At 52.0% G+C, this 26,860-nt stretch overlaps 1 protein-coding gene across 3 annotated transcripts in view; it reads left to right on the forward strand.

Moving 5' to 3' along the window:
* Positions 1-21,096, forward strand: part of KIF20B (kinesin family member 20B) — a 37,616-nt gene extending 16,520 nt beyond the window's left edge. For 2 of the 3 annotated variants that reach the window (XM_078592949.1, XM_078592948.1), the window contains exons 19-30: positions 1,698-3,813; positions 4,817-4,913; positions 5,606-5,728; positions 6,674-6,757; positions 11,895-12,047; positions 12,241-12,399; positions 12,837-13,016; positions 13,660-13,803; positions 15,440-15,541; positions 17,716-17,857; positions 18,694-18,851; positions 19,179-21,096. In XM_078592949.1, coding sequence (XP_078449075.1) covers positions 1,698-3,813; positions 4,817-4,913; positions 5,606-5,728; positions 6,674-6,757; positions 11,895-12,047; positions 12,241-12,399; positions 12,837-13,016; positions 13,660-13,803; positions 15,440-15,541; positions 17,716-17,857; positions 18,694-18,851; positions 19,179-19,262 — 3,542 coding nt within the window. In that variant the 3' untranslated portion in view covers positions 19,263-21,096. The remainder of the gene's footprint in view (positions 1-1,697; positions 3,814-4,816; positions 4,914-5,605; positions 5,729-6,673; positions 6,758-11,894; positions 12,048-12,240; positions 12,400-12,836; positions 13,017-13,659; positions 13,804-15,439; positions 15,542-17,715; positions 17,858-18,693; positions 18,852-19,178) is intronic. The other variant, XM_078592950.1, reaches the window with a different exon arrangement.
* Positions 21,097-26,860: the final 5,764 nt, after the last annotated feature.

Raw genomic sequence — 26,860 nt, forward strand, 5'->3', positions numbered from 1 at the left:
CGGCTCGTGATCAGGGTAACAATTTATGTTTGGTTGAATAAATGCATTAAGCTGCAGTGAATACGCTACAATCGGTACATTTCTTCCGATCAGTTATAACCAGGATGCTATTGTCAATCAAATGCATGGATCACAGAAGACAATGGCAACTTTTTTTTTCTCTTAAGGATACTTCATACAGATTTGGAAAATGATTAGGTAGTTAACTTATACGCACATTGATTTGCATACGCTCAGTTATTTCTCTTATTAACAAAAAGCTCGTGGCATCGCATGCCCTATAATGATGATGTACTTGTCCATAACCTAAAAAAAAGTATTTAATTCATGGAAGCTTGAAACCAGTTTTAGAAAGTCTGAGACACAACTGCCAAAGTACTTATCTATAAGATTAAGGTTGTTTGTTCTTTGGTTTGCCCCTTTCATTTGAGTACTTTATCAAGGTCCTAACAGTATACAGCTCACGCCTTGATCCAAGTAAGAGGCGTCTTGATGTTTTCCTGAACGGCAGCCAGGCAATCACCCTTCCGCCTGCTAATGCAGACATTGTGTGTCTTAATGTTCCAAGGTCTTGACAGATTCACTCTTAAATTTTTACTTAATACTTTCGCGACTGCAGGAATTCATATTCTTTGGTTCTTTCGGTAAAGTCACGTAGATAGATCGAAAAAAATAACAAGTCGTAGTTTTTATTTTATTTACTTTTTTAAAATCTTTTCTATCTACGTGACTTTACCGAAAGAACCAAATAATAAGATTCACTCTTAGTTTTTGCAAAAGCCCTGCCCTTACCATCACTCCTGTAGCAAACCAAACATCTATTTAGTTTTGTATTTATCCCTGGTGGGTTGTATGATTGGTTGGATGGTAGGATGGTTTGGTTGGTCTTGTGGCTGGTTGGTTGGTGGTTGTTAAGTTTTTTTTATGATTTGCTTGGTTTATTGCATGGGTTGGTTGTATGTTTATGATTGTTGTATGGTTGATTGGTGTTTTTTTTATTGTACAATTAATCGTATGGCTGGTTGATTGCATGGTTGGTTATTTCATGGAGGGTAGGGCAATCTTGGAAATGTAGCATTACAAAAGTTATCGTAAAAAAAAATCAAAATGGCGCACCACCTTCACTTCAACTTTTATACCGCTTTTCGCATTTTGTGTATATTTGAATAAACATTAAAGTCTGGTGCTTGGTTGACAAAATTTTGTGTGGATTTTGTCAGTGCACTCTATTTTTAGAAGTTGCTGCCAAGCATTAGGTGAGCGACACTTTGTAGGCATATAACGTTTCATTCCCTCTTGCACTTGGGCGAAATATCCCGATTTGGAGGGGGTAACAATTCGATTAAAGAATTGATGAACATTGTCAATGTAACGGTCTATCGTGTATTCAGAGGTCATTACGTACAAAATATACAGATTGAAAATACAATTCTTATATGAACAATTTGATGTGTGCTGTGAGCCTAAGAATCTATCTGAATTAATGAATCGGTGTATCTTTAAAAGTATACTCTAGCATCAGGTTGACGTGCAGTATTGGGGAGATATATCCGTAGACGAACTTATGTTTTCCCATTTTTGCTGGCCCTCCACTATTTGGCATTATAGCCTGACTTTTATTTGTAAAAAAAATGCATCTTCATTTCTCAAACGCAACGTTGACTTGGACTGCCATTTCTGCCCATGTCTCTGCGTAGGGCCAGCATTTGGGAAAACACAAGCGCAGGCCACGCCGTCGAAACCCCAGTGGCAGGGAGATCTTTCCACGAACCGCACGCACATCCCAAAATCCCTCCCGGCGATCCGCCCGCTCGCCCAGCGCTCTCACGGAAATCGGCACCAATGTGGGAGCGCCTTGGAAAATACCCAAAACGTCAGTCCGCGGTTGGTGCAATTACTACGCGAGGTTCAGCTACAGAGCGGCAACAAGAGAGGCGGAGCTCCAGGTTCTGAGCCTGCGGGCTGTGACGACGTTCGCCTGAGCGAAGTGCTTGGTGACGCGGAACGGGCACGCGCGGACCTGCGAGAGGCGTTGGAGAAAGCGTCTCGTCTGCGTGCTGAGAATTCGGAGCTGCTAGCGCGGTGCGGGCAACAGGAGGAGCACAAGCAGCGGCTGGAGAGCGACCTCGCCGCACTGAGAGAGACGCTGGGGGAGCGCGGCGGGGAAGAGAGGCTCTCTGATGTCGAGGCGAAGACAAACCCCGCCGGCGCCCGGGCGAGCCAAGAGCTGCACCGCACTAAGCGCGAGCTACTGGAGGTGATGCGTACCCTGTCGAGCAAGAACAAGGAGCTGGACGCGGCGCAAGCCGACCTGGAGGAGGTTGGCGTCCTCAAAGCGCAGAACGGGCAGCTGGCGGCCGAGTGCGCGCTGCAGGCGGCCACTCTGTGCGAGCAGGCGCAGGCGCTGGTTGTGTTGGACCGCAGGCTGGAGGGGAGCTGCGCCGAGCTGCGCGAGAAGGCGGCGACTCTGAGTGCCACCGAGGGCGCCGTCGCTGGTTTGCAGGCCGAGCTGGCGGAGTTGCGGCGGGAGCTGCGCGAGGAGAGGGACCGGCTGGAGGTGGCACGTGACGCGGCCGAGCGGGAGGCGTCGTCGAGGAGGGACCTCGCGGAGGTCAAGGCGGAGCTCGCCAACCTCCTCGCGCAACTTGGAGAAGCCAGACGGGAGGCGGCGGAGAAAATCGCCGAGCTGGAAGAGGCGCGGGTGCGGCTCGCAGAACTGGGGCAGCTCAAGACCCAGAACGAAGAACTCTTTAACAAGTCGATGCATCAAGCGGACACCCTCAAGGAGGTTACGGAAGACTGCGAGAACCTTAGGAAGGAGCTTGAGCAATGTCTCAAGGTGCTGCGAGACGAGAGAGGGGAGGCCGACGAGAGGACGGAGGATAATGACTTGAAGGCCGCACAGGCGAAGGCTGGGGTTGAACTGGAGGAGACCAGGAGTAAGTTGACTGAGACAAGGCAGGAGCTGGAGAGAGCAACCAGGAAGTATGAAGAGGCCCAGAAAGAACTGGCCGATGTGAGGGCGCGTGCCAACAGCGGCTCCGGCGCCGGAAACTTCCACCGCACGATGGCAGCACTGGAAGAGCGGTGTGAGCGGATGGCTGGTCAGTCCGACGAGTCGGAGAGCGGTGTGGGGACGCCGCGGGCCGAGGCGCCCGTGCGGGAGGTCAAGCGTCTGCGGGAGCTGCTCGCCGAGCACGAGACGGCGAGCGCCGAGGCGAAGGCTCGTGAGAGCCGGCTGCGGCGTGAGGCGCGCATGGCACAGGACGCGCTCAAGGCCGCAAACCGCCTCATGGGAGAGTGGGAGGCCAAGCTGGCCGAGTCGAAGGCGAATGTGGCGACGGCGAGCGGGCAGGACGGGGCCGACCGCCGGTGCGCGCCAGAGCGAACGCTGGCGGAGAAGGAGGAGCCGGAGTCGGTGGCGCTGGCCGAGATCGCGGCGCTCGAGCGAGGTGCAGCCGAGAAGGAGGCTGAGGGTCAAGTGCGCGCCGTCCCGGCGGGGGAGGAAGCGTCGGCGCCAGTTGCGGGGACCGACGGTCGATACCGCGAGCTGATCGGCGCGTCCGAAGCTACCCGGGCGGCGGACGTGGAGCGCTTGGAGGCGACTGTGGCCGAACTCACAGTGGAGAAAGAGAAGTTGTCCTTCGACCTGTCTGCTCTGAGGGAGGCGAACGGCGTCCTGTGCCAGGAGCTGCAGGTGTGCGAAGAAACGATGAGGACACTGGAGAGCCGGCTGGGCGCGGAGGAGACGGCGGAGAGGCGGGCGGAGCGTGCACGCGCCGAGAAGGCGGAGCTGGAGGAGGAGCTTGCGAGGTTTGTACGCGCCGTACCGCCTACACGGAGATGCGCGCTGCACTAGGAAGACGACCAGCGTTGACCTTATAGCTGCACACACCTTGGCTGTCCCTGAAGCTTCGTTGGTGACGAATAGACTTTAAAAATTCCATTTAAGGCAACTGCATGGGATGAGTGGACTCAAGGGGAGAACATAAACTAGGTGTGGTGGCTACGGCTCTTTGATATCCCCCCAATTGTATCCCGATTTAGGTTAGTGGCTTCACGTCATGAGACGAGGAATACATTTGCATGTCTTGCAGAGCAGTAACAACCATATGTTAATAGCCCAAGGAAGCGGATATCATATAACTCTGAGATCTCTTTCAGCGACTTCTAGTCCACACAGTTGAGCGCAAATAGTTCCCAATCATTCTGCATAACAATAAAGTGAACATTTAAATTCTCAGAGCTTGAATTTAGCAAAATTCAGTGTAGAACCATATTTAGTGTGGTGGCTTTTGTGTGCAGCCATTGGTGATTGGGCTGTGTTGATCAACTCATTACACCCGGTTTAGTCACAGCTCAGTCTATGTGAGTCCGGGTCTTTATCTTATAATAGCGCCATTTCCCAGGGCGCTTTACAGCGATAATAATTTTACGTAATATAGTGGTTTGAGATGAAGAAGGGGGTGACTAAAAGTAGTGGTGTAATTTTATTAACAATAGCACAGGTGTGAGTGTTAAGGAGGGGTTTTGGTCGGCCTGATCTTAGCTTGGGGGCGACAGAAATCTGGGGGCCAAGAAAGTGTTGAGGCATCACATTGGGAAGACTGGGTTTCTCCAAGTCGATGGGTGTATGTTCAAGTTATCAGAACCCGGGGCTGAGACCATCAACCCACTACACTTGGTTTAATCGCAGGCAGTTGGCTGATACTTGGATTTGAAGCCAGGATTTAATCAGAGGCTCCCTTAAGGGATTTGACTTTCAGCTCGTGTGTATTTTTCCTCTCGATTGCCGACTGCTGCTACCCCTTGGCAGCGTGCGTGCCAAACTGCGTGTGGCAGCGGAGGAGAGCGACGATCTCCGAGAGAAGCTGTCGGACGTGCGGAGGCAGATGCAGCACGTCGAGAAGGAGGTAACGGCTTGGGCAAAATTTGGTACCGCCTAAGGGTGGCAAATATTTAGTGATGCCAGTTTCCGTATGTGTCAAATTTAAGTGGGCAATGTGAGAACGTGCTGACTATAACTAGATTATTGCATTATTGACATTCATTTGCGATTTTTAAAGATGTTGATACAACTCGCATGTTGCCATCTCAGGTTGTACCACCAATTAATATATTTGGATCTCGTCCATGGACTGAGAAGTCCACAGATATTTCACCTGAACCGCAAAGTGCAAGATTCAATGAATTGTTCGAATTCTGAGTCCACACACAAGGGGGCAGCGCTTTCCCACCCACCCTGCCACCGAGAGTAATGTTCATCACGTGACGGTCAAACTGGTATTGTTAATTTCGAGAGCCAGAATTTAGCCAAAATAAGCACAGAACCAAATGTAATGTGATGTTTTTTTTTAGTGTGCAGTCCTAGTTGACCGGGCTGAGAAGCATCGGCTCGCTACGCGGTTTCAATCACAGGCGGCTCCAGAATTGTCAGTGGTGCCAAGTAGCGCTCCAACTTCTGTGCCACCTGGCCACCTTCCAGAGCACTCTCACACCCGCGCAATCGTACACCCACACACTCTCTCGCACACCTGCACGCCCACACGCGTTCACATCGGCGCCGTCACGCATGTCCGCTGTAACCCCCACGGCGCGTGTACAGATGGAGATGGCCCGTGCGGAGAAGGAGCGATCCGCCCGCCTGGAACAGGAGCTTGAGAAGGTGCGCGCACAGGGGGCGCAGTGCATGGCCGGCAGGGATCGGCAGCTGCAGGTGCTGCGCCGGGTAAGCGGTGCCAGGCTAGGTTCACGTCAGGGGTGCTAGATGCCATTAAATTGATAAAAATATTTAAATGATGTCAACCCACGTCCTATAGCGTTGACTCGGGTTCGTGTTTTGTGCTGCCCCCCCCACCCCCCCGAATACCATGGAAATGCATGGCCAGTGCTAGTCAGTAAAAACATGAACATTCAGAGAAAATGCTTTTATTTATTTTCATCTGTCTGTAAATAACTATGAACAGAGCAGCAGAGGTATCGAGTCATTGGCCGTGTAAATAAAATCGGCCTAAAGTTTCGCGAGCTTAGGCGATGCCGATTTCAACTGTGGCCAACGTCCTGACAAAGCACGCGGGCCGCGTCGCGTGTGCACTGCAAGCCACGTGCTCTAGGTGGCGATGGAGGCTGCACAGTTTTGACAGGGTTGCTGTCACCATTTAGCACGTAAACACATTTATTGTTTAAGAATTAGCCAAAGTTTAAATGTATAAACTCCAAACGATGAACATCCCTCGTTTACATCCATGCCAGGGTACATTGTGCTCGAATGATTACAACCCAGACTCTGCGTGTATCTCCAGGCCAGGAATATGAAATGGTATTTGATATTAAACTAGATGTGCACACCATTGTATGAGATCCAGTACATGTGGGACCAGACTAGGTACCTACTTGGGTATTTGGAACCAGGCATGGTACAGGGAATTGTATTATTGAATATGCCAGGTTATGTGTCTTTAGGCTGTATACATGCCAGGATATGTTGTACCAGGCTAGGTGCACACCAGAATGTGGTGCCAGGCTAGGTACATGCCAGAATGTGTCCGGGGGCTGGGGACATGCTAAGTACATATCGGGGCATGGGTGCTGGATAAGTGCATCTAGGCTGCATAGGTGCCAGGATAGGTGCTGCTGATAGGGTAAACAGCATGTTTTGTTGTCATCATGGCAGGAACTGCAGCAGGAGCGGGAGAAGAGCCCTTCTCCCCAAGCCGCCGCCACCGTCGCCGCCCGTGTCGAGAAACGCGACGACTCGGTGAGAACCCACGTGCCAGCAGCATTCCTGACCTTAGCGTCCTCACCACTCCCCTCATTGCCAGCAATGCCACCAACTCCTCAAGGGAAAAAAGTTACCAAACCAAACTGAGAAGATCACACGTTAGATTATTTGGCTGCCATGCATTTCCGCGTGATGATGAATGATGAGCCACTTCGTTGAGCTATCATTTGTGATAGCCAGGTCGCTTCTGAAAAAAAATTTATATAGCTCAGTGGGCCTTACCTGCTAACATATATGAATAGTTAGTTTAGTTTAGATGTCAGTAGATCAGTGGGTTCACTCAAGCCTTTCATGAGGGGGGGGGGGGGGCCCTTGGGCTGCGGTGAGACGAACGTGAGTGTGCGATGTCAGCGGAGGCAGCGCGTTGCTGTTGACAAATCACGCAGACGTCACTCTTTCACCGCCATACCGGGAGGTGGGCTTTGCCGCTGCAGAAGCCGAGCCGTGCCGCCGACGTCGCATGCGGTTCACGTGTTGAGGCGCGTGTTAGCGGTGCACGTGGGCGTGGGAACAGTTGTTCTTGATTGGGTATAGCCGTACCGAAAGGTGTTGAGAACCACCACTGTATTAGGTAGACCTAAATCTGTCAAAATGATCACAAGGCTATGTATAAACTACTTCGGCCCGTAATAATTGCCAGCCCCGTTGTAAATCCATCGCTGGGCGAAGGCCTCCACACGCCATGTCTTTTATGGCCGTTTTTAACCATACTTCACCACGCTGGTCAGTGCAGGTTGGTGATGGTGGGGTGGTGGATGTGGGGGGGGGGACCCAGTACCGGTTTGTATATATCGGTTAGCCGTGGCTGGGAAATTTAACTCCGGTTGTCGTGTTCATGGCACAAGTGCTCGAACCGCTGTGCCCCCACTCTACATCCCGCCCCTCCCCCGCCCCGCTCCCTGGTGGGGGAGCAAAATAAACTCGATAACCCATGAAATCTCATTTTTTTTAAGTAGGTAGAGAAGGCAGATGTAAGTGGATGCAACAAATGGAACAAATGAATTATTGAGTTCATTGTGCGACCATCTATCACGAGTGGATTGCAGTGTTTTCGTAAGCCAGCATGAGTTATCTTGAGAATAGGAACAGTGTGGGTTTGCAAGTTTTCCAGGACGCGCCTCAGTTGCCACGATTCAAGTTGACGATCCGACACTCAATGTTTATGGCGTTATTACCGCCTCCTTTGTATCCTCATTCATAAATGTAACATGAGCATATCACTCGCGCATAATTTGTACACGTAAATAATTGAATTTCACGTGCACGATTTGACGCGTCTATCGTGTGCATGAGGATCTGTTTAATGTCAGTCAGTCCATCATTATGCGGTTTGAATGGGGGCAAATCAGGTTTCTGTTAAAATGTCTCACAAATAATCAGAAGACATCAGTTTAAATATTTATAGAGATTAATGTTCATCCGCAACTATCAAGCAAATTGCATTTTTACGCATCGCCATAATGTTCCGCACGGCTTAGCGTCATCTTTGGCCACCACACATCTACATTCTAAGTGGCTAATCTGGATGTGGCTTCGAACAGTGGCGCAGCGATCAGCACACTGCACTACGAACCCGGCGACCCGTGTTCGATTCCCAGCCACGGCTAGCGTCGGTCGCGAGTGACATCTGCACCGCTCCTGGTCGTCCTTCTTTGCGTAGCTAGCGAAGTGGTTGGCTCACTGTGCTGTCTGTACCTGGCAATCTGAGTTGTGTTTCTGACCAGGACAAGAGTCGTATCAGCACCGATCCTAGGGTGCCTGATACCAACCATCGCCAAACAGCACTGACCAGCGTGTTGAAGTACAATAAAACAAACGAACACGGCGTTGGGGAGGCCTTCGTCATCCAGCAGTGGATTTCTAAAGTGCTGTGAATTTATACGTCGTATATCATTGGTTTGCATGTCCCCCTGCAGCCACTAGGAGGCACCTCATTCGCTGGAATAAAAAAAAATAACCTTTTGATTCTGGAATCGGAATCGTGAGCGGGGCGAATCGTCACGTTACCCAGTCGATGGGGAAGCACGTGAGCCCGGCGATCCTATTATCGGCACCACTGTCTATCGCCGCGGTGGATTATCCCCGTGGTGGAACCAACGACTGCTTCGCCGTTACTGCCGGAGGCGTTAATTTCCCCGAGCGAGTGCGGGGGAGTGTTTATCGCCGGCCATGCTCAGTCGCTGCTGCTGCTGCTGCTGCTGAGTTTTTGTGGACAAAGCATCGTAAAAACAAACTGGAGACATTCAAGAACGGGAAATTGTTTTTCGCTCTTATCTGGATGCGCGGACAGATCGTGTTGACATTGTGTGGATTCTCTACAGCAGAACGGGGATGGGGGGAAGAGGAGTTTACTTCTGGACAGAATATTATGGAGAGCAGTGGTTCCCATCCTGGAGACAGGGGACCCCCACTGCATGATTGGCATGGAAGTTATTCAAGGCGTGATGCTGGTCTACGGGTGTAGAAAGATTGATCGATAGCACAGTGGAGCAAAGGATGAGTGGTTTAAGGAAGCAGCAAAGCCCCACTGAGTCTCAACTAATTTTTCAGGAGGGTCCTGCATGTGGATGTTGGCCCTGCTCTTGCTTAAACTAGTACTTTGGTTTGTGTGGGAGATGGCCGGGAGAAACACCACCGCATGTGCAAGGGGGATAACGCTCAAATCGCTGGACAAATGGATTCATTGACCCACTTGCTGTGCTGCCTCATGGCTCATGCTGTTTGGAAGTCTCCTCATTCTCCACGTTCACCACCAATCGTTATCATCGTAGCACTGGATGACAGCGTGCGTGCGTGTGTGGGAATGTACATTGCATCTGTTTGGTCTGTTGTTTCGCGTTCAAGGCGTTATTTCGTTTTGTCGTTTTTTTTGTCCAGCATTTTTTAAAATTTCTATATCTTGAACGCATGTTCATCAAATCAGAGAGTGGAAAACCAAATTAGTTTGGACAGTTAAATCAAATTGCCAGACAAGCAAAACGAGTTTCAAGGGCGCATGTGAGTGTTTGAAATTGAAATTATGTACACATTCTTTTTTATCAACAGCCAAATACAAATGTGCCGACGGTTCTCATTACCCATGCGGTATCTGTTAAAGCGCTGCGCAATTACATTTGCATGCGCGAATTACGGCCCGGGGACGGGTACACAGAGACGCCCGGCTTCTCTAACCGTGCCGGGTACATCCACTGACTGCACTTGAGAGCCCGGTTCAATTCACGGGTCCTGGATTGGAAGCCAAGATGTCCAGGGTGCAAGCTTTGTACTCTTACCTCTGAGCCGCCTTTCCACCTTAAGCGGGCAGATATTTCCAACGAACCTCCTTTGGGCTGCTGGTTGGAGTCGTCAAACTCGGTACGGAATTATCAACTGGGATGCCTGCGTCTTGTGCCAGGCACGTGCGTGCGTGGCCTTAACGTGCACATAGCTTGGCACAAGCGCCGTGGTGACGTCACCGGCACTTAGTGGCGAATGGCGGTTGTAGTTGTTGTGTGTGTGATGAGTGGTAAGGCATTGGTTTCGTTCACTGGAATATGAATGCCGCAACCTGGGTTCAATTACCAACCGTGACGCACGACATCATTGGCAAGAAATATCGGAATGTGTCACGGTCCTCCCTTAGGTCCACTCAGCCTTTTAATGAATATCTGGGGCAACGTGTTGGGGATGTACAATGGGGAAGACAAAGGTGGCTGGGTTCGGTGCTGGCCACACCACCCCATTGTGCACCGTGACAGCCTTCAAAGATGCTCGCCAACAGCATTCGCCGCTAATGTCTGTGTGACTAATATTTATATTTGTGTGTGCGTGTACGGAACGGTACTGCAGGGATTTATAGAACATGCTACGAACTCGGCGACCTGGGTTTGTTTATCGGTCGCCATGCGTGACGCCACCACTCCAGATAAACTATGTACCGGCCGTTTTACGCATTAAAAACATGAATTGGAGATGACATTTAAAGTTACCGCGTACATAATAAGTCGACTTAATTTACTGCATTGCATGGGTTTTGCTTGGCGGGAAAGAAAACGGATTTTTGTTGGGGCATTCGGTTATGTGCACAGCTAACTACACTCTGCTGACTTCCTTTATTTAGTTTTTATTGTAAGGCCACATTTCTGTATCGTGGTTTTCAGAGAAACATTGCGGTTAACGTGTGCGGCTCAAGCTCGGTGGTTCCCAGTTCTTTCTGAACCCGCGGGAATCTGTCAACCCTCTTGCTCTTGTCGCGGATCGCCGTGACGGGGCAGTGACCCCGGCGGCGGCGTAATCGCCCCTCGTCGCAGAGCTTCACGGTCCGAATCCAGCGGTCCACCCTGGTTATTGCCGCGGGTGTGCTCGCCGTACACCAGGAAGTGCCGGCTGATTCGCGGCGGACGCTAAAGGGATCCCGTGACGTCATTTGAAACCGAGGCAGGCCATTGTGTGCCAGCGTCATGGTCCCAAGTTAGTCAAATTTGAAAAATTACACTGCAAAATTACTCAACAGCAACCATGGCCACCTACAGTGCAAACTTGAAAGGACCCGCCTGAAAAAAAACCGTTAGACTCGGTGAGGCTTTCATGGGTAAACAGCTTTGCGATAAGGAATGAACGTGTTTAAAAAAAATTTAACTACTCGAAATTGTAGTATTAGTAACAGTTCCGCAAACCGCTTTCCATGACCTTGCGGAGCACCTGTAGTCCACGGACCACACATTCTGGATAAATGAGGGTGGCGTTAGAGTTTAACGGCTCGGTAGCATTGCATCCGCAATCGCGTGGCAAAACAAAAGCACCGAGCTTGCGGTGTCGCACAACAAATTTACTTGTAGCAGAGCTGCACCGTTTAACGTGACCTTTGCACGTGTGCGTGTGAGCATGTGCGTGTGAGCATGTGTGTGTGCGTGTCAGCATGTGTGTGTGTGTGGGGAGCGATAGTTTTCACACTGGTGCATTGTGTAAACGTCAGCACTGGGGGAGACAAAGGCGGCCAAGTGTGGTGCTGGCCACCCAGCCTCTCGTGTGTGCTGTGCTGGCCTTAGTAGGTGCTCGCTAACGGCACTCATACCGATGGTTTGTTGTTAAAGGCTATACGGCGGGATCTTTATCTTTGTGTGTACCCCAACAGGAGCCGGTTGTGACACCGGTGGACAGTCGCTGGAAAGAAGCGCAGCGGGAACTGACGTCGCAGCTGAAGGAGGCCGAGCTTCGGCGCAACGTGGAGGTGAAGCGGTGGGCGGCGGAGCGCGAGAAGCTGCAGAAGCAAATCCAGGAGGTGGAGGTGAGGGTCCTGCCCCCTCGGACTCGGCACACGGACGCTCAGAAACCTGCGCGCAAAAATCTCTCAAAAGCTTTGCGCACTGTCATACGTGTACAGTGCCAAGTATGAACAGTTGGAGGTGGAAAGGTATCCAGTAGGTGCGTTTGCACGGTTGTTCTTCCTTGTTTTTTTCCGGGATCGTCACGGTCTGCAGAGCAAGAAGGAGCAGGAGTTGCGCGCGTGGCGTGAGGAGCGCGACCTCCTCGCCACGGGCCTGGCCTCCGAGTTCGACTCCCTGCGCACGGCGCTCGCCGAGCGCGATGCAGAGATCAGCTGTCTGAACGCCGTCGTCGCGGCCAACGCCGCCGCCAAGGTGAGCGACCGGAGCACGAGGTCATATTTGGGGGCTCGCGCTTGTTAGGACGACCGGCGTTAGGGCTCTGATGAATGAGAGTGATTGGGTAGTATGGTTGGCGAGAGAGCTAGAGTTAGGTCTGCAGGGATAGCGTTTGCTAAAGGTTAGTGCTAAGGCTCGGGGTAAGGGCTAGTTATGATTTGGATTGTAAGGATGGTGTTAGGGATAGAGTTAAGACAGTAAGGCTAAGCGGTTTGTGCTATCATTTTGGCGGTAGAGATAGCTATAGCTGTGGGGCTGGATTCAGGATTAGGGTCGATGGTGGCCGAGCTATTGCTGTTGGGAGGCGTGAGGTTGGAGTCGGAGATAGTATCCAAGTGGTAGAGCTGGCGTCGGGGATGTCATCGCTGTGAGGCGTCGGCGCTGTCGAGGCCTAACCTCTCGCTGGGACGCAGGCGCCCGGCGAGACAGAGGGGAGCACCGCGGAGCCGGAGGGAGCGCCGTGCCGCACCACGGAGTTGCCGCCTCGACGGACGAGCGCCGTCCGCAGGCGTCGCGAGGAGGAGGTGGAGGAGGGGGAGGAGGACAAGTCGCTAGAGTCACGGCGCGGACGCAACAGCAAGCAGCCGCGACTGGTGAGCACCAGCGCCGCGGGAGATACCGCACGACTTTATACCTGGATCGGACGGTGAAATGATGTGGGTCACTGATCATCATCATTATTCTTTCCAATTCAATGAATTATTATTATCATCATCCATCAATCATCATTCTCATCGCTATCCTCATCCATCAGTCAGCATCGACATGACCGTCAACATTTGTCATCATATATCATAATAATTATCAGTTATATTTTCACCGTTTAATGGCTGTTAAAATGCAAATACAGGCCACTGGACATATGATTATCAAGATCAGCGGGTGCAGCATTAGGAGCAGGATCAGCCGGTCTCGCAGCATTATGGTCACCACCTTGTTTGGCATGGCCAATGGACGAGATTGATGATGGAATGGCAGCCAAATAAACGCGAGTGGATTGTGGTATTGCAGGACGGTGAACGATGGCGATGGTGGGGGGGTGGGGACTGGGGAGCCCTTAATACAGCAGATGATGATAATGGTGACGATTTTAGTCCAAACATAATTTTCACGTCCCGATGACAAGCATCGAGTTAACGAGCGCTAACGGGCAGTAACGGGCGCTAACGAGCTCGCCCCCATCTCCATCGCGCCGTCTTCACTGCGCCGTCTCCACCACCCCCCCCCCCCCTGCAGGCGTGTCCCGGTGACTTCGACACCGTGGTGCTCGACCGCTCGGACGTGTCGGTGGACGGAGGAGGCCACGTTCCACGCTTCCCACCCTCTCAGCTCGCCATCCACCTCACCCCGCTCAAACAGCACCAGCTGCTGAAGTCGTCGGTGAGCGCCGGTGCTCCGGCCGCCCGTGTTTGTTTGCGCGAGAACCATGCACGCAATCGTTTCTTCCCCCGATGCTACAAACAAAACGGCCGGTACAGACGAGACGAACGATACAAAACGAGACTTGAAAGAACGTGACTGTTGAGTCGTATCGCGGGAGGAGATGATCGGGATGCCGTCATCAGTCAGCGATGCTTGTTTTCACCAGCACAAAGATATCGAGTACACGTTAGCCAAGGCCATCTCACAGAAAACCTGCCGGATAATTCGGAAATGCGCACGGAGGACATTTATACCGGGGCTGAAAATTCCCCATCTGCCACCTTGCGAATCGCACACCCCCACCGTGCTTCAGTGCAAGACGACGCTGGCAGTCCCCAGTCCTCCTCCCGATGTCCTGCCACGCGTTTCAGCTAAGTGCTCGGGCGAGCTTTCCGTAAGCGGGCTCGCGGAAGCCTCCGTGGCGCAGGGCTACTTTGGTGTGCATGCAGATGAGTGGGGGCAGACGACGGCATAGTGGCTTTCGCTGTCAACTTCGCTCACTGTCAAACGTGCTCGCGCGACGCAGCCCCCGCCACTCCGCACTCTCTCCGTCCCCAAAGCGGAATTTATAATTTTATATAATACAGTCCCCGCTGCACGTGGACGTTTTAATATTAGAACGGAAATGAGATGTCGCGTCTCATTTTGTGGAGGGGGTCCTGGCAGTGGCGGAGACCTGCAGACCCCGGGCTGATCAATGGCCATGAAGGAATGTGAAATAGCACTGCGAGCCTTGTCATATTTCCGCCTGCCGTGCTCCCCTTTTGTGCGTAACTTGCCGGGCGTGTAGATTGATCGACCGACATCGATTCTTACATTTGGAGGCGGCCGGCTGGCTCAGAGGTCAAAGGTGCCACCGCTGAGGTCCTGGGATTCGAGTCTGGGTTTCAGCCGCCCGTTAATAAAACCGGGTTTGCAAGTTGGGGTGGGTGTCCCGGGGGGTTTGTAATGGCCGTGTCGGAGACACCGAGCCTGAGCTGCGTAGAACGTAGTGCCTTTTAGAATCGTGATTTCTGCCGCTCTTACGTTTGAGGCGAGCAAAACTTCCAAGATGGAAACACGAGGAACAAATTTAAACAGGAAATTGAATATGAGGTGAAAAGAATCGATTTTCGAATCCAATCGCGACCCGGGATTATGACCATTTAATTAATTGCCGGGTGGCCGAATCGGTATAAGCCTAACACAGCACGTGCAATGAATGACGTTCATATCAATTATTTGCAATACATGCATATAAAATGTTAGTCTTACCTTCACGATACTGGAATTAACAAGACTCAATATAAACAGGACATGCGATGGACAATACAAACACGTTAGTCGGTCATTCACAACTGCTCTCTTGGTTAGATCACGCAAGTACAAAGCCTCGTGATTATGGTTTTGACAACCGACTGTTCAATAAAACAACGATAGACGTTACGAACCACATGGAGAGTACAGACGAGACGGACAGCGCAGAAGAGACGCAACACAAAACTCTTGTCGAATCGAGTCCTTGGCCTCGAATTGTGACAATCGGTGGAGCACTGTGGTGGGGCAAAGGGGGAACACCATCCCAAACAGCCATGTGCACATCTTCTTGTCGCAGGCCAAGGTTCCCTCTCGCCAGAAAGCCAGCGATGAGGGCCGGAGCGGCAGCCGGTTGATGAAGCTGAGGAGCAAAGCTCAGCTGAAGGGCAGCTGTGAGCAGGTGAGTGACACGCGGCGAGAACGAAGCGGCCAACCTTGCAGGTCTAACGACAAGTTGCTGCTTGTGCTGCTGTCAGCCTCTACCTTCCGACTGCAGAAAAGAAAAGGCCTCCCACATTTTTTCCGCTCCTTCCTGTCTGTAGTCGTTCCGGTTCATCCATAGCCTCCCAACCCTCTTTGCCAGCTCTTCCGCTGTTTTCCTCTGTGATATGTCTATGGGTCTCTGTGCGAATCTACGGGTCTATATTGATAATTGGGTCTATATGGATCTATGGGTCTCTGTGCGAGTCGGCCTGGAACATCCCACTGCTCTGCGCAAATGCCTTTCCCTCCCGTTTCTTTCCATATCCTTCCTTTCCTCAGTTGCTCCTCTCCAGTCATGGCCTCTGTACCTCGAGACGCCTTCTCGCCGCTGCCATCTCTTCGGCTGTCTTCCTCTGCCCACTGTCGGCCTCCACTCCGCTATTAACGATAAGCGATGGGAAGCAAATCACAGGGTCGCGGCTTAAGTCTCAGAATGCTGTGTATAAGCGCACCCTATATAAGCACAATTCTGACGTAAGAAACACATTCGTACGTTACACTGGTGGGGGGGGAAGTCAAAGGTAAATTGCTGATACGAGCATGTGACTTTGTACGTGAGCGCAGCTGCCCTTGCTCCCAAGGGGAGTGCTCAAATCCGGCTTCTGCGGTGTCATGATTAGGCGAGCAACAATTAAGATCAACTCTTAGGCTCGCGACGCGTGCGTTGAATGTCGCGCGTTCAGAATGGAGCGTTACACTTTCGACTGAATGGAACGAAGGGGCAGAACAAGTCATGCAGATGAGACTGAATGTAGGCAACCCTTGGGTCGTGCGTGGAATTGAACGTGGAGGATGTGTCCGTTTACGGCGTGCGTTGAATTATCGATATGCTAATGTTACGTTTAGGGTAATTGACTCGACACGAGTGCACAAACAAGGCGGGTATAAACGGGAGACAATGCAAACAAGGCGGCAAGCCCCGGCCGATACAGGATTGATTCTCGAATGGATTTGCGGCCGTGCATCACGGCAATTTATCACACGGCCGGGGTGGCGCGAAATCATTACGTGCCTAGTTTGAAGCACATACATTAAGTCCTTGCTGTAAAATAATAACAATGCCCTTTATTGACCCAGGAGGCTCGTTTTTGGGGGGGTTCTTGCTAACGTTGGGATGTTTTCATCGATGTCGTGTTGTAGGCATGTTTGGTGTCACGTGGAAGGAGGCTGGAAAACCTGGAAAAACACTGCCATGCATGCACTCAAACCTCTAGAGAAGGAGTAAAAAAAAAACACTTGCTGTACTGCTACCTACTTTAAACATCATAGCCCTGCTGATTTAGCAGTTAGCGAAGCCCTCATTCTGTAATTATACTTCATAAATTTATTAAGCGCGCTCATTCTAAGATGACTCCGCATTCGTTAATGATTAATCCAATGTCACCCGTTGGGACTGAACCATCACGTTGCATCACGCAGGCGCTCTATCCCTGTTGCGTGCTCCCCTGCACAAGCTCGCTCACGCGATTTCTTCCGTGCGGCTGTGCAATAACGCACGCGCACCTGCGTCTCCTCTCAACCACGGCGATCGCACGCACAGAATCTCGTGTGTTCGTGATCTCCCTTTAGAAAAATAAAAGAAGAGACCTTAAGCCATAACGTGCTCTCCGCCTCGTTATAAATAAAAATGTTGTTCACTGAAAGCGCAGGGTTTTTTTTTCGCAGCCAATATTATGTTTCGTTAAGTCAGAATGAATTCCTGTTTTCTGTCCTGCTTAAGTTTTGGTTCTGAGAATCGTTCGTCACTTTACCGGTGATGTGAGATGAAACAATCGAAATTGGCGTGTTGTTAAGACGATTTGCCCACCACGTGACGGTGAAATTAGTTTGGCTGTGTCGGGTGGTGGAGGGTTACACGACAAACACTAAAATGTACGGGCATGCATTACGTGGTCCGAACGCAAATCCCAATTACGAATTAAAAATTTTTATTGATCGATGTCCACATGATAAGCCGCTTCGTTGAGCTATCATTTGTGATGGCCAGATCGCTTCTGAAAAAGAGCTGTACATAGCTCAGTGGGCCTTACCTGGTAAAATAAATTTGTTTAGTTTTACCCACGTGATTCCCGCCCCATCCCCCCGAACCAGGATGGCGGCGCGTCGGGGGAGACGGCGAGCGCCGGCATGAGGCTCGGAGCGGGGAAGGGTGGCGGGGACACCGGTGCGACGGGACCCATGCAGCGCATCGGAGACTTCCTGCAGAGCTCCCCCACGCGCCTCAAGAGCTGCGGTAACTGATCGCGGCCGCTGCGGCTGCTCTAGACGACGGGCAATGACAGTGGACGCTAACAAGGGCCGTAGGCAGCAGTGGGAACTAACTGTGACTCCGAACAGTGCCAATACTAACGTTGCAATGAGTGCTCATAACAACTAACCTCACAAGTGATGACTAACAATGAGAATGTATTCTGGCATTGACCGTGAACAACAGCAGTGACTGCTAACAAGGGCTGCTCAAACAGCTGCGTCTGCTAACAGCAGTATCATTAAGACACTACACATCATTGTACTGCAGCGGCCGTGACTTACTGACAACGCCTTGGAACAACTACAGTAATTAACAATTATCACTCGCAGATGACTTGGCGGCAATGACTGCTGACAACGGCTTTGTCAGATGAAGGATGTTGTTTTGTGATGCTATGCAAACCCATATTTCCTTATAATTGTGTCGAACAACAAAAAGCAGTGACCGTGATGACCGACAGTCACGTGGACTGCTACCAACAACTCACAACAAAGTTCGTTTTGGGTTGGGTCGCGTAAATATAAATTTTTCGTTAACTCACCACCACCCAACAGGTTTGTCACGTGAACAAACGATCTTACTGAAAACAAACCTTCATGATGAATAATATTGGTCGCGAAAGCCTACGTGTTAAACTGCTAACAACAACAAGGACGGCGAGTTTCCGGTGACGTTCGCCGGCAACTGCGTACGCTTGGCCCCTGCCGTGCTCGGGGCCTTTCCGGTGACGTCACTGCTGCCAGAGGAGAGCGCAGGGCGCCGTCGGTGCTGACGCCCGGCGCCTGCACCCACGCCGTGCCTCTTTTTTGTCTGCGCAGCCAAGCAGATCGCGAGCACCTTCAAGTCCGCGGAGGCGGTGAACGCCGCCGCCGCCGATGCTGCTGCCAAGACGCCGCCGCCGCTCGGCAAGAGGAAGTGCAAGCGCAAGCTGCTGAAGCTGGAGATCTCCTCTCCCATGGACTTCTCGTCGCACACGGTGAGACGGGCCACCCTTGCCCCGCGCGTGCGCGTGTATGCCGCGTTGGTGGGGGGCGGTGGTGGAGCGGGGTTGGCGCACTGCGCTACAAATCTGGCAACCCGAGTACGATTTCCGCTCACGGCCAACACTCGTGGCGAATATATGAACGAGTTCCCTGGCCTCCCCTGGGATGCTTCAGAGCACCTGGCGTGGTGTGCACACATCGGCACTGGGGATACAAAGTCGGCCGAGCGCACCGTGACGGCCTTAATAGGTGCTCACTAACAGCACTCGGCCCAACAGTACGTTAAAGGCTACGCGGGGGATCTTTGTGTGCGTGCGCAGTTTGTGGACAACAAGCAGCAGAACGTGGAGAAGGAGAGCGACCACAGCACCATCATGCGGCAGCTGCGTAGGCGCAAGCAGTGACGGGGAGACGCGTCGCTGGCACTTCTCGCGCTCGAGAGTCTGGAGTCGGCAGCGAAGAGAAATGTATCCCGGTCTCAACCTCACGAGTCGCATCCACCAGGGAACGATGCGAGCGGGTTTGTAATTGCTGAGCGGGGTGGCGATGGAACTGTTCGACGAGCCTAATGGCTCCTCGGGCTCACGATGACGTGAGCCCGCTTGCATCATGTCAAGAATCGATTGTTTCTGATTTGTGTACACGATCGGCTCACGGAAACCCCCTGCAGCCGCGAAAGAGAAGAAAATCTATTGGCAAATTGAATAGGAGATGGTTAATCTAATCGTGGAGAGGGGCGAGTCGTTGCGTCCTTATTGACGAGAGGAGATTTGAGCTCTGACGTGATTAAGCACCGACTTGATTTAGTTCCTTAACGAACGACAGACCCAGCCAGGGACCTCTCGCTGGGGAGCAGAATAGTTGTTTTAGGTGATTCAGCGGAAATGGCAGCACATGCCACTTTTGTGAATGAGCAGCACGTGCGTGAGTTTAAGAAAAAAAGCGCGCATGACTTTTAGCGAGCGGCGGGGAACAATTTGAGCGAACGCCGATGGGGAAAGTTTTAAAGCGCGAGCCGAATGAAGGCAAAGTTGTTTTCATTTTCCACGAACAAAAAAGGTGAACTTGGAACGTTACGAGCGTGTCGAATTTACAACCGGCTCTTATCCTCCTCCTTCCTGAGTGTGTGACATGCGGAGAGTTTATGGCGCTGGGCCTCTTTCAGTTTGACTTATTGCCCGCACTCTGGTGCATGCGTTGTCTTGCCAACCGTGCATTACTTTCTGACAGGGCTTCGAGATAAGTTTCGAAGCCCAGGGTCAATGTTAGCGGCCGCCCGGGTTAGTGGTTTGGGTTAGATTGTGAGATTTGCTTAACGCTCCGGCTGTCCGAGTAGAGAGCTGGAGCCTCGGCCGCTGACGTTTGTCATCGTTACAGTCTGCATACAACAACAAACATTCAGCCATTCTCAAGTCACCAATGGACGAAGGCCTTTCCATGCCCTGGGGTTTTTATTTTTAAACATACTTCACCATTCTGGTCAGTGCAGGTTGGTGAAATAGGGGGGAGGATGGTGGGTTGCTGGCTTTGTGGCGCGGCGTGCTGCCAATAGCTATGCCGGCGTTGCACTTGCTCCGTCGCCCTTATGATTCGTAACGTGTACAACCTTTTTTACGTCAAAGCAAAGAGGTCATTGGGGCCCGATGCCACTCAAAGCAGCCGCCACACATCATCATCATCATCGTCGCTTCTTTCCTGCTGTCACTTTGCTCGGCTGGAGCACAGACGCTGCATCCACCCCCACGCGCGGTCATCGATGTCGCTTTCTGATGGGAGGGAAGCACAGAGAATCGCCGGCGATGGCATGTTTGAAGCGCACGGGAGGGTGTTTATTGCCGAGTTTGTCGTGATTCTGGTGTCAGGGCAGCAGCGATATTGCTTGTCGCTGTTTCCTGACGGCCGTGAGTATGAGGAGACGGGGGGGGGGGGGGTACGCAGCTGACAGCGTGGCTTCATCGCGTGCAGGAGGTGTTGGCCTTTTGAAGTTTGATTTAGCAGGAAGAGCCTGGCGGTGGAATGTAGGCGGGTAACAATATACCTCTATTCATCAATTACATTTCCATTGCTGTGCTCGTGGGGATGTCCATCGAGGAGAGTGATGAAATCGGTTGGTGTGCAGGTGTCGTGTGGGTTTCTACGTGGCAGCATTGTGACAGGTGGATTGATGATGATGCATGTATCGAATCTCGTGTATGTGTGTGTGAGAATCGATTATATAAAAAAAAAATGTGGATATGTTTTATGTGATTGCGTCACCTGATTCGCTGCAGCTGCTGGAGGCCTCCGCATTCGCCAACATTTGTAATGCGATTGTCGAAGAGCCGAATCGTGAACCACAAATGGGGGACCACCAGGCTGGGAGGGGGCAGATTGGTCACGGTTCCACGCAGCAAACCTTTGACCTTGAGTCTGCTAATGCGGCCTGCGTGCCCCACCTGCGACTGCACGCTGTGAACGTTCAAGGTAGATGGCGCCAGATTAATTTTTCTTTTTGGCAGCTGTCCCCGAGCCGAGTGAGCCACAAGACTCATAACCGCCTTAATACTTTCATTTCGATCACTTTGCCAGAAATATATATTTATGTATCTGTACCACTGCGTAGGGACTTTTTTTTCCTTCGTGCTGTTCAGCTCTTCGATGTGGGTTTTGTTTTCCCGGACGTGTCATCCGCGTGCTCTCCAGCTCGCTGGGGAGCGTGCAACACGTGGTAGCGATGTGGAAACGAACGGGAGACCTGTGCACACATGAATACATGTCCACAAGTGTGTGTGCATTCAACACTAAACCGGTTTTCGCACTGGAATTGCCGTCCGCGCGGTGACGCGAGTTCACAGGGGAAATCCACTTTTGAGTTTTAATTTTATTTTCGCACGGTTTCACATTTGACAAGCGGACAGCCATTTGGCGACGCTGCCGCACGCACAAAGACAAAAATCCCCCGTTTAGCCTTAACAGACTTGGTAAGTGCTTTTAGCGAGCACCTATGAAGGCCGGAACGGCATACGAGGGGGTAGGTGGCCAGCACCACGCCCAGCCGCCTTTGTCTTCTTAGTGGCAATGTTTTTATTTTGTCACTGCACCAGGTACTCAATTGAGACCGAGTCAACCTCGGGAAGGAGGCCCAGGACCGGTTCGGATAATCATCACTGGTGTTGGATGGTGATTTAGAGCAGGCTGAGAGGGGAGGTATGCGATCGTCTTTTTGTCTCGGTGATCCTACTTATCTCGTTCCTTGATGCTGTGGTTATATATATTTTGGTTTTGTATCCTTGGACTCGGCGTTCGCGACCGGAATTTTACAGGGAAAAATAATTTGTGTGAATGGCAAAACACGCGGTTAGTTTTACACCGGGAGCTGTTGTGTCGCTTGGTTCGTCTGACCTTCAGCAAAATTTCGACGAATAAGAACGTATGCTTTTGTTTAAATGGAAATAATGATTCCGCTTTTATTAGCAACAGCAGTATTTTTCACACTTAATAAACACTTTAAAAAAAACTGTCCCTTGTGTATGTGAACACGCGTTGTGGTGAGCGGGAGTGAAGTGGTTAGCACATTGCGCTACGAACCCAGCGATCCTCGTTCAATATCTGAACCGGTCCTGGGCTTTCCCGAGGTCTATGCAGCCGTAAATGACTTCCTGGAGCGGTGTGTAAACGTGTGCACATTGGGGAGTCGAAGGAGGAGGATGGGTGCGGTGTCGCTCACCCATCTCCCCTTGTGCCGTGCTAAGTGCTCGCTCACAGCGCCCGTTCAGCCGCTACTGCCTTGAGTTTGCGTGGGGGAGCGGTGGCGTAGTGGTCGGCGCACTGCGCTATGAACCCTGCGACCTGACTTCGATTCCTGCTCACGGACCAATAAACCAGTGCCGAATAAATTTCGATTTAAAGCTTTCGTGACTGCAGGGATTCATCTTCTTGGTCCTTACGGTAAAGTCACGTAGAAGGGAAATAGTAAAACAAATTAAACATAATAAAATACAATTGTCACGACGTTTAGGCCACAACGCAGGCAGCCGTCCTCAGGCGAAGAACAGGGCTGTCGGAAAGACAGCGTCTGAATGAACACCACCAAGCTCGGCATCGTATATTTAAGCTGGGTTAGAGGAGGAGGGCGCCTTGACAAAGGAATATGCATATCAACAGGAATTTAGCATATTTATGGAAAATGCAGATATTTTTTTTATTATTTCCCTTCTACGTGACTTTACCGTAAGAACTAATAGACCAGTGCCGAATATTTGAATAGATGTTGCCTCCACCAGCGCTGGATGGACTCCACGCGTCCGCAGCCGCCGCCGCCTTGCCCGTGGGGCCACGGATTCACAACGAGAATCCCCTCTCGTGCCTTCTACGCAACGACTGATTAATCATTTCGAAGCGATGACTCCGCGTATGGTGAATTGGGTAGAGCGCGCGTCCTAACGGATGTCTGAACTCGAGAGACGCACGGTGTGCGGGAGGTGTGTATTAGAGCAGGGAGGATGGGTTTTTTGATCGCGTGTGGAAGTTTTCTGTTGTTTAAAAGCTTCGGAGCTTCCGCAGATTTCTTTTACCCCCCCCCGCCCCTCCCTCCTTTTCTGACACGATCCCCCGTGCGTCACGTCCCGCGCTGTGAACCCTTCTCGGAGCGAGTTGGCGCGAGGCGAGGGGCTGACATGGGTGTCTTCGTGCATCACCCCCGCTGCCCAATCCAATAAAACATTGTACATATTTCATATCTTCCTTTCCCCAGTCACCCGCCCAGCCTCCACCCTCCTCTCTCCACCCACCGCCTCCAAAGATAAAGTCCCATCCCCTTTGTGTAGCCTTTAAAAAACTGTTGGGGCAACTGCTGTGAGTGTACTCTTTGGTTCTTTCGGTAGAGTCACGTAGGTATAAAATAAATTAAATCACGAAGTTTCGGAAGCAATACAAGCGTCCGTCATCAGGTGGAACAGCCACAGCAAGAAACAAATTGCTGTGGCTACGTGACTTTACCGAAAGAACCAAAGAGTATATGGATCCCTGCAGTCACGAAAACTTCAGATCTAGATTGCTGTGAGTGTCTTTGAAGGCCGGCACGGGGGGGGGGGGGGGCAACACCACTCGTTGGTCTCCCCCCAGTGCTGATGTTTAACGCACACCGCACCAAGTTAGTAATTTACGGCCGAGTCGACATAGGGGATGCACAGTTCCGGCTCAAATATATTCGCCACTGTCGTCGGTCGTGAGCGGGAATCGAACGCGCGTCGCCGGGTTCGTAGCGCAGTGCGCTGAACGCTGCGCCGCCGCTCCCCACCCCGTGCCCCCCACCCCGTGCCCCCCACTCCGTGCCCCCCACCCCGTGCCCCCCACCCCATGCCCCCCGCCCCGTGCCCCCCACCCCGTGCCCCCCCACCCCGTGCCCCCCACTCCGTGCCCCCCACCCCGTGCCCCCCGCCCCGTGCCCACCGCCCCGTGCCCCCGCCCCCCGCCCCATGCCCCCCACCCCATGCCTTCGTCGCAAAGCCCGCGCGCTCCCTGACGGCGTCATCTTTCAAGGGCTCGCATCTCGCCATCGGCCACTCGCGGTCGAAATCCCGGGCGCCGTGCGAGGCAGCGAGACGCGAATGCTGCCCCCCCCCCCTCGTCTTATCATTTCAGCGCGCCCCCCTCCAGGCATCGCGAGCTGCACTCACGGTTAAAATAAAATAAAACCTCGCCAATAAATAACGCATGGCCGGGCCGGAGCATAGGACGTCAAATAATTCATAGCCCCGGAGTCTGGCACCGCTGAGTGTCTGGGTTCGGCTCCTTGCATCAGCTGCCCCGTGACTAAGCCGGGTGGTCGCGTGTAAAGTTGACGGTCGTCAGCTCGCTGACCAATGACCCTTCAACAAAACAAAAACCCCCACCACATTACATTTGGTTCCGCATGTTTTTGTTGCGCTAAAATTCCCGTCCCCAGAGTATCGGTGTGACCGTCACGCCACCACGATCGTCTCTCTCATGTGGCAGAGCACGTGGGACGGCGCTGCCCGCCACTGTGTGTAGACCATGGGTCATGTGTGTAGACCATGGGGTTTCGCAAGAAGCAGTTCTGTGATATCCACTTCCGTGGACCGTTCTCTAACACGAAGGGTCGCGCTGCCCCCCTCGGCCTCCCTCTACTCCTGCCCTGCACCGTCGGCATCTCCATGGCCTCTCTAATCTGTGGGTCTCCATGTGAGTCTATGGGTCTCTGCCTGAGTCTATGGGTCTCTTTGTGAGTCTCTGTGTTTCAGTGTGAGTCGACAGGTCTCTGTGCGAGTTTTCGCGTCTCTAAACTCCACAGTCTTTGTACTTGCAACGTCTTTGTTTCCTCTCAACACGAGGCCAACACATCATCTAAGTCTCGCCTCCTTATCGAGAATATTAGGCTCGCCTGCCAAAGCTTTAAAGCCATCATTCCCCACCCCCTTTCCCCGGGATATATTTGGGTGTGTTTTGCTCCGCTCTGTGAGCGCTGTGACAAAAGGGCCCCCTCCCCGCTCGCCGACACGCAAATTAACTTTCTCGCGATGCAGTCGCCTGATAATCCCGCACCCGAGGACGTCTCGAATTGGCTCCTTGAGACATTGTCAAGAGGGCTTCGCGGCACGGCTCAGACGCACAATGGTGGTTGTTTTGTTGTTGTTGTTGCACAATCTGGAATGAAGTGGTCACGCGGGGGATTGATCACGCGGCCAGGCGAGCTGATTAAACTCGGATCTCGTTGAGATAAAAGTTGCAAATCTCTGCTCTGAGAAATCGGGGAGGGGGGGGGGGAAACAGCGGTGACAAAAACAGAGGCAGCAGCAGCAACAACAACAACAAACAAACAACTGCTCGGAGCAGCTCGTAAATCCACCAGGGCCACGCGGGGTGCATGCCAAGTGATCTGAAATCTCCCAACGCTGTGCGGGAGAAAAATGTCCCAACGCGTTCGTGATTCGTGCTTAAAACACCACGGGGCTTGTCACGTTTTACCGTACGACTTGGAACGTCGGCTGACTTTTAAATTCATCCGGCGAGGAGGAGCCGGCTGGAGCCGGCTAGAGCCGAGAAGCCTGGGTTCGAATCCGTGTGTTGGGGTCTCGCGCCCCAAGCTGAGTTAAACCGGATTCTCAAAGCGAGAGCGAATTGATGATTGGTTTCTCAAGGCCCTGCCACCGATAGCCTGCACAGGAAATTATCGTAATTCGTACGGGTTTAACTTGATTTGGTTAAGTTCCAACTCTGGGTATTTATTAATTCGCTCGCTCTCGCAGAGAGTTGTAGAGAACGACTCAGAGGAGGAAGCACCCGGAGGGACCTCACGCGCGCGAGGGGGCAACCCTCTATCCCATAAGACGGAGAAGGGCGAAGTTCACATTTAGCTTTACCGCCGGCACATCGTCGAGTCTCACCACACCTGTGTGCGGGTGATCCATCAACCATCGTGTCTGTCTATAACTCAGCGCTGGGGAACAGGCAGCCACGTTTCAAACAAGCCCCAGACACGGGTAATAAGCACGCGGCCGCTGTGTGAAATTTAGCAAAACACAACCCATCAGCAGTTCCAAGAAAAATCATTAAATTTTATTGGAATTAGCGAACACGAATGGGTCCCATAGCGAGGAATTTGCACGCGGCTGCCGAAACCCAAAGCGCTGAGTTATAGGCGGCAACGAGAGTTGGTGGATCACGCAAAGAGGCAGATTTTGGTGACTCTACAGTGCTGATGAGTCCTGAAAAGGGTGAAAAAGGTCCACAGTTGTCTCTCACTGCATCCCAGCTGCCTCTGTCAATCGGTCCACATTTGCTCAAATTAAATTTGATGGCGACCTGAGGCAGGATGGAGCACTTCTTCGGGAACATGCTGATGGTGTTTGCATCATGCATCAAGGCCGAGTGCTTTGTGTTACACCACGTGTCTGTGCGTTGTTTAAACCATTACTCCGTTGTGATGGCCTCTTCTCGTCATTCACCGACTTGATGTCACCTTCTACGGGCCGTCCTCTGACAACGGCGAGGGAGTAGCGCA

The sequence above is a fragment of the Lampetra planeri genome, chromosome 4, assembly GCF_965212315.1.
Source record: "Lampetra planeri chromosome 4, kcLamPlan1.2.h2, whole genome shotgun sequence".
In the NCBI taxonomy this organism is placed as follows: domain Eukaryota; kingdom Metazoa; phylum Chordata; class Hyperoartia; order Petromyzontiformes; family Petromyzontidae; genus Lampetra; species Lampetra planeri.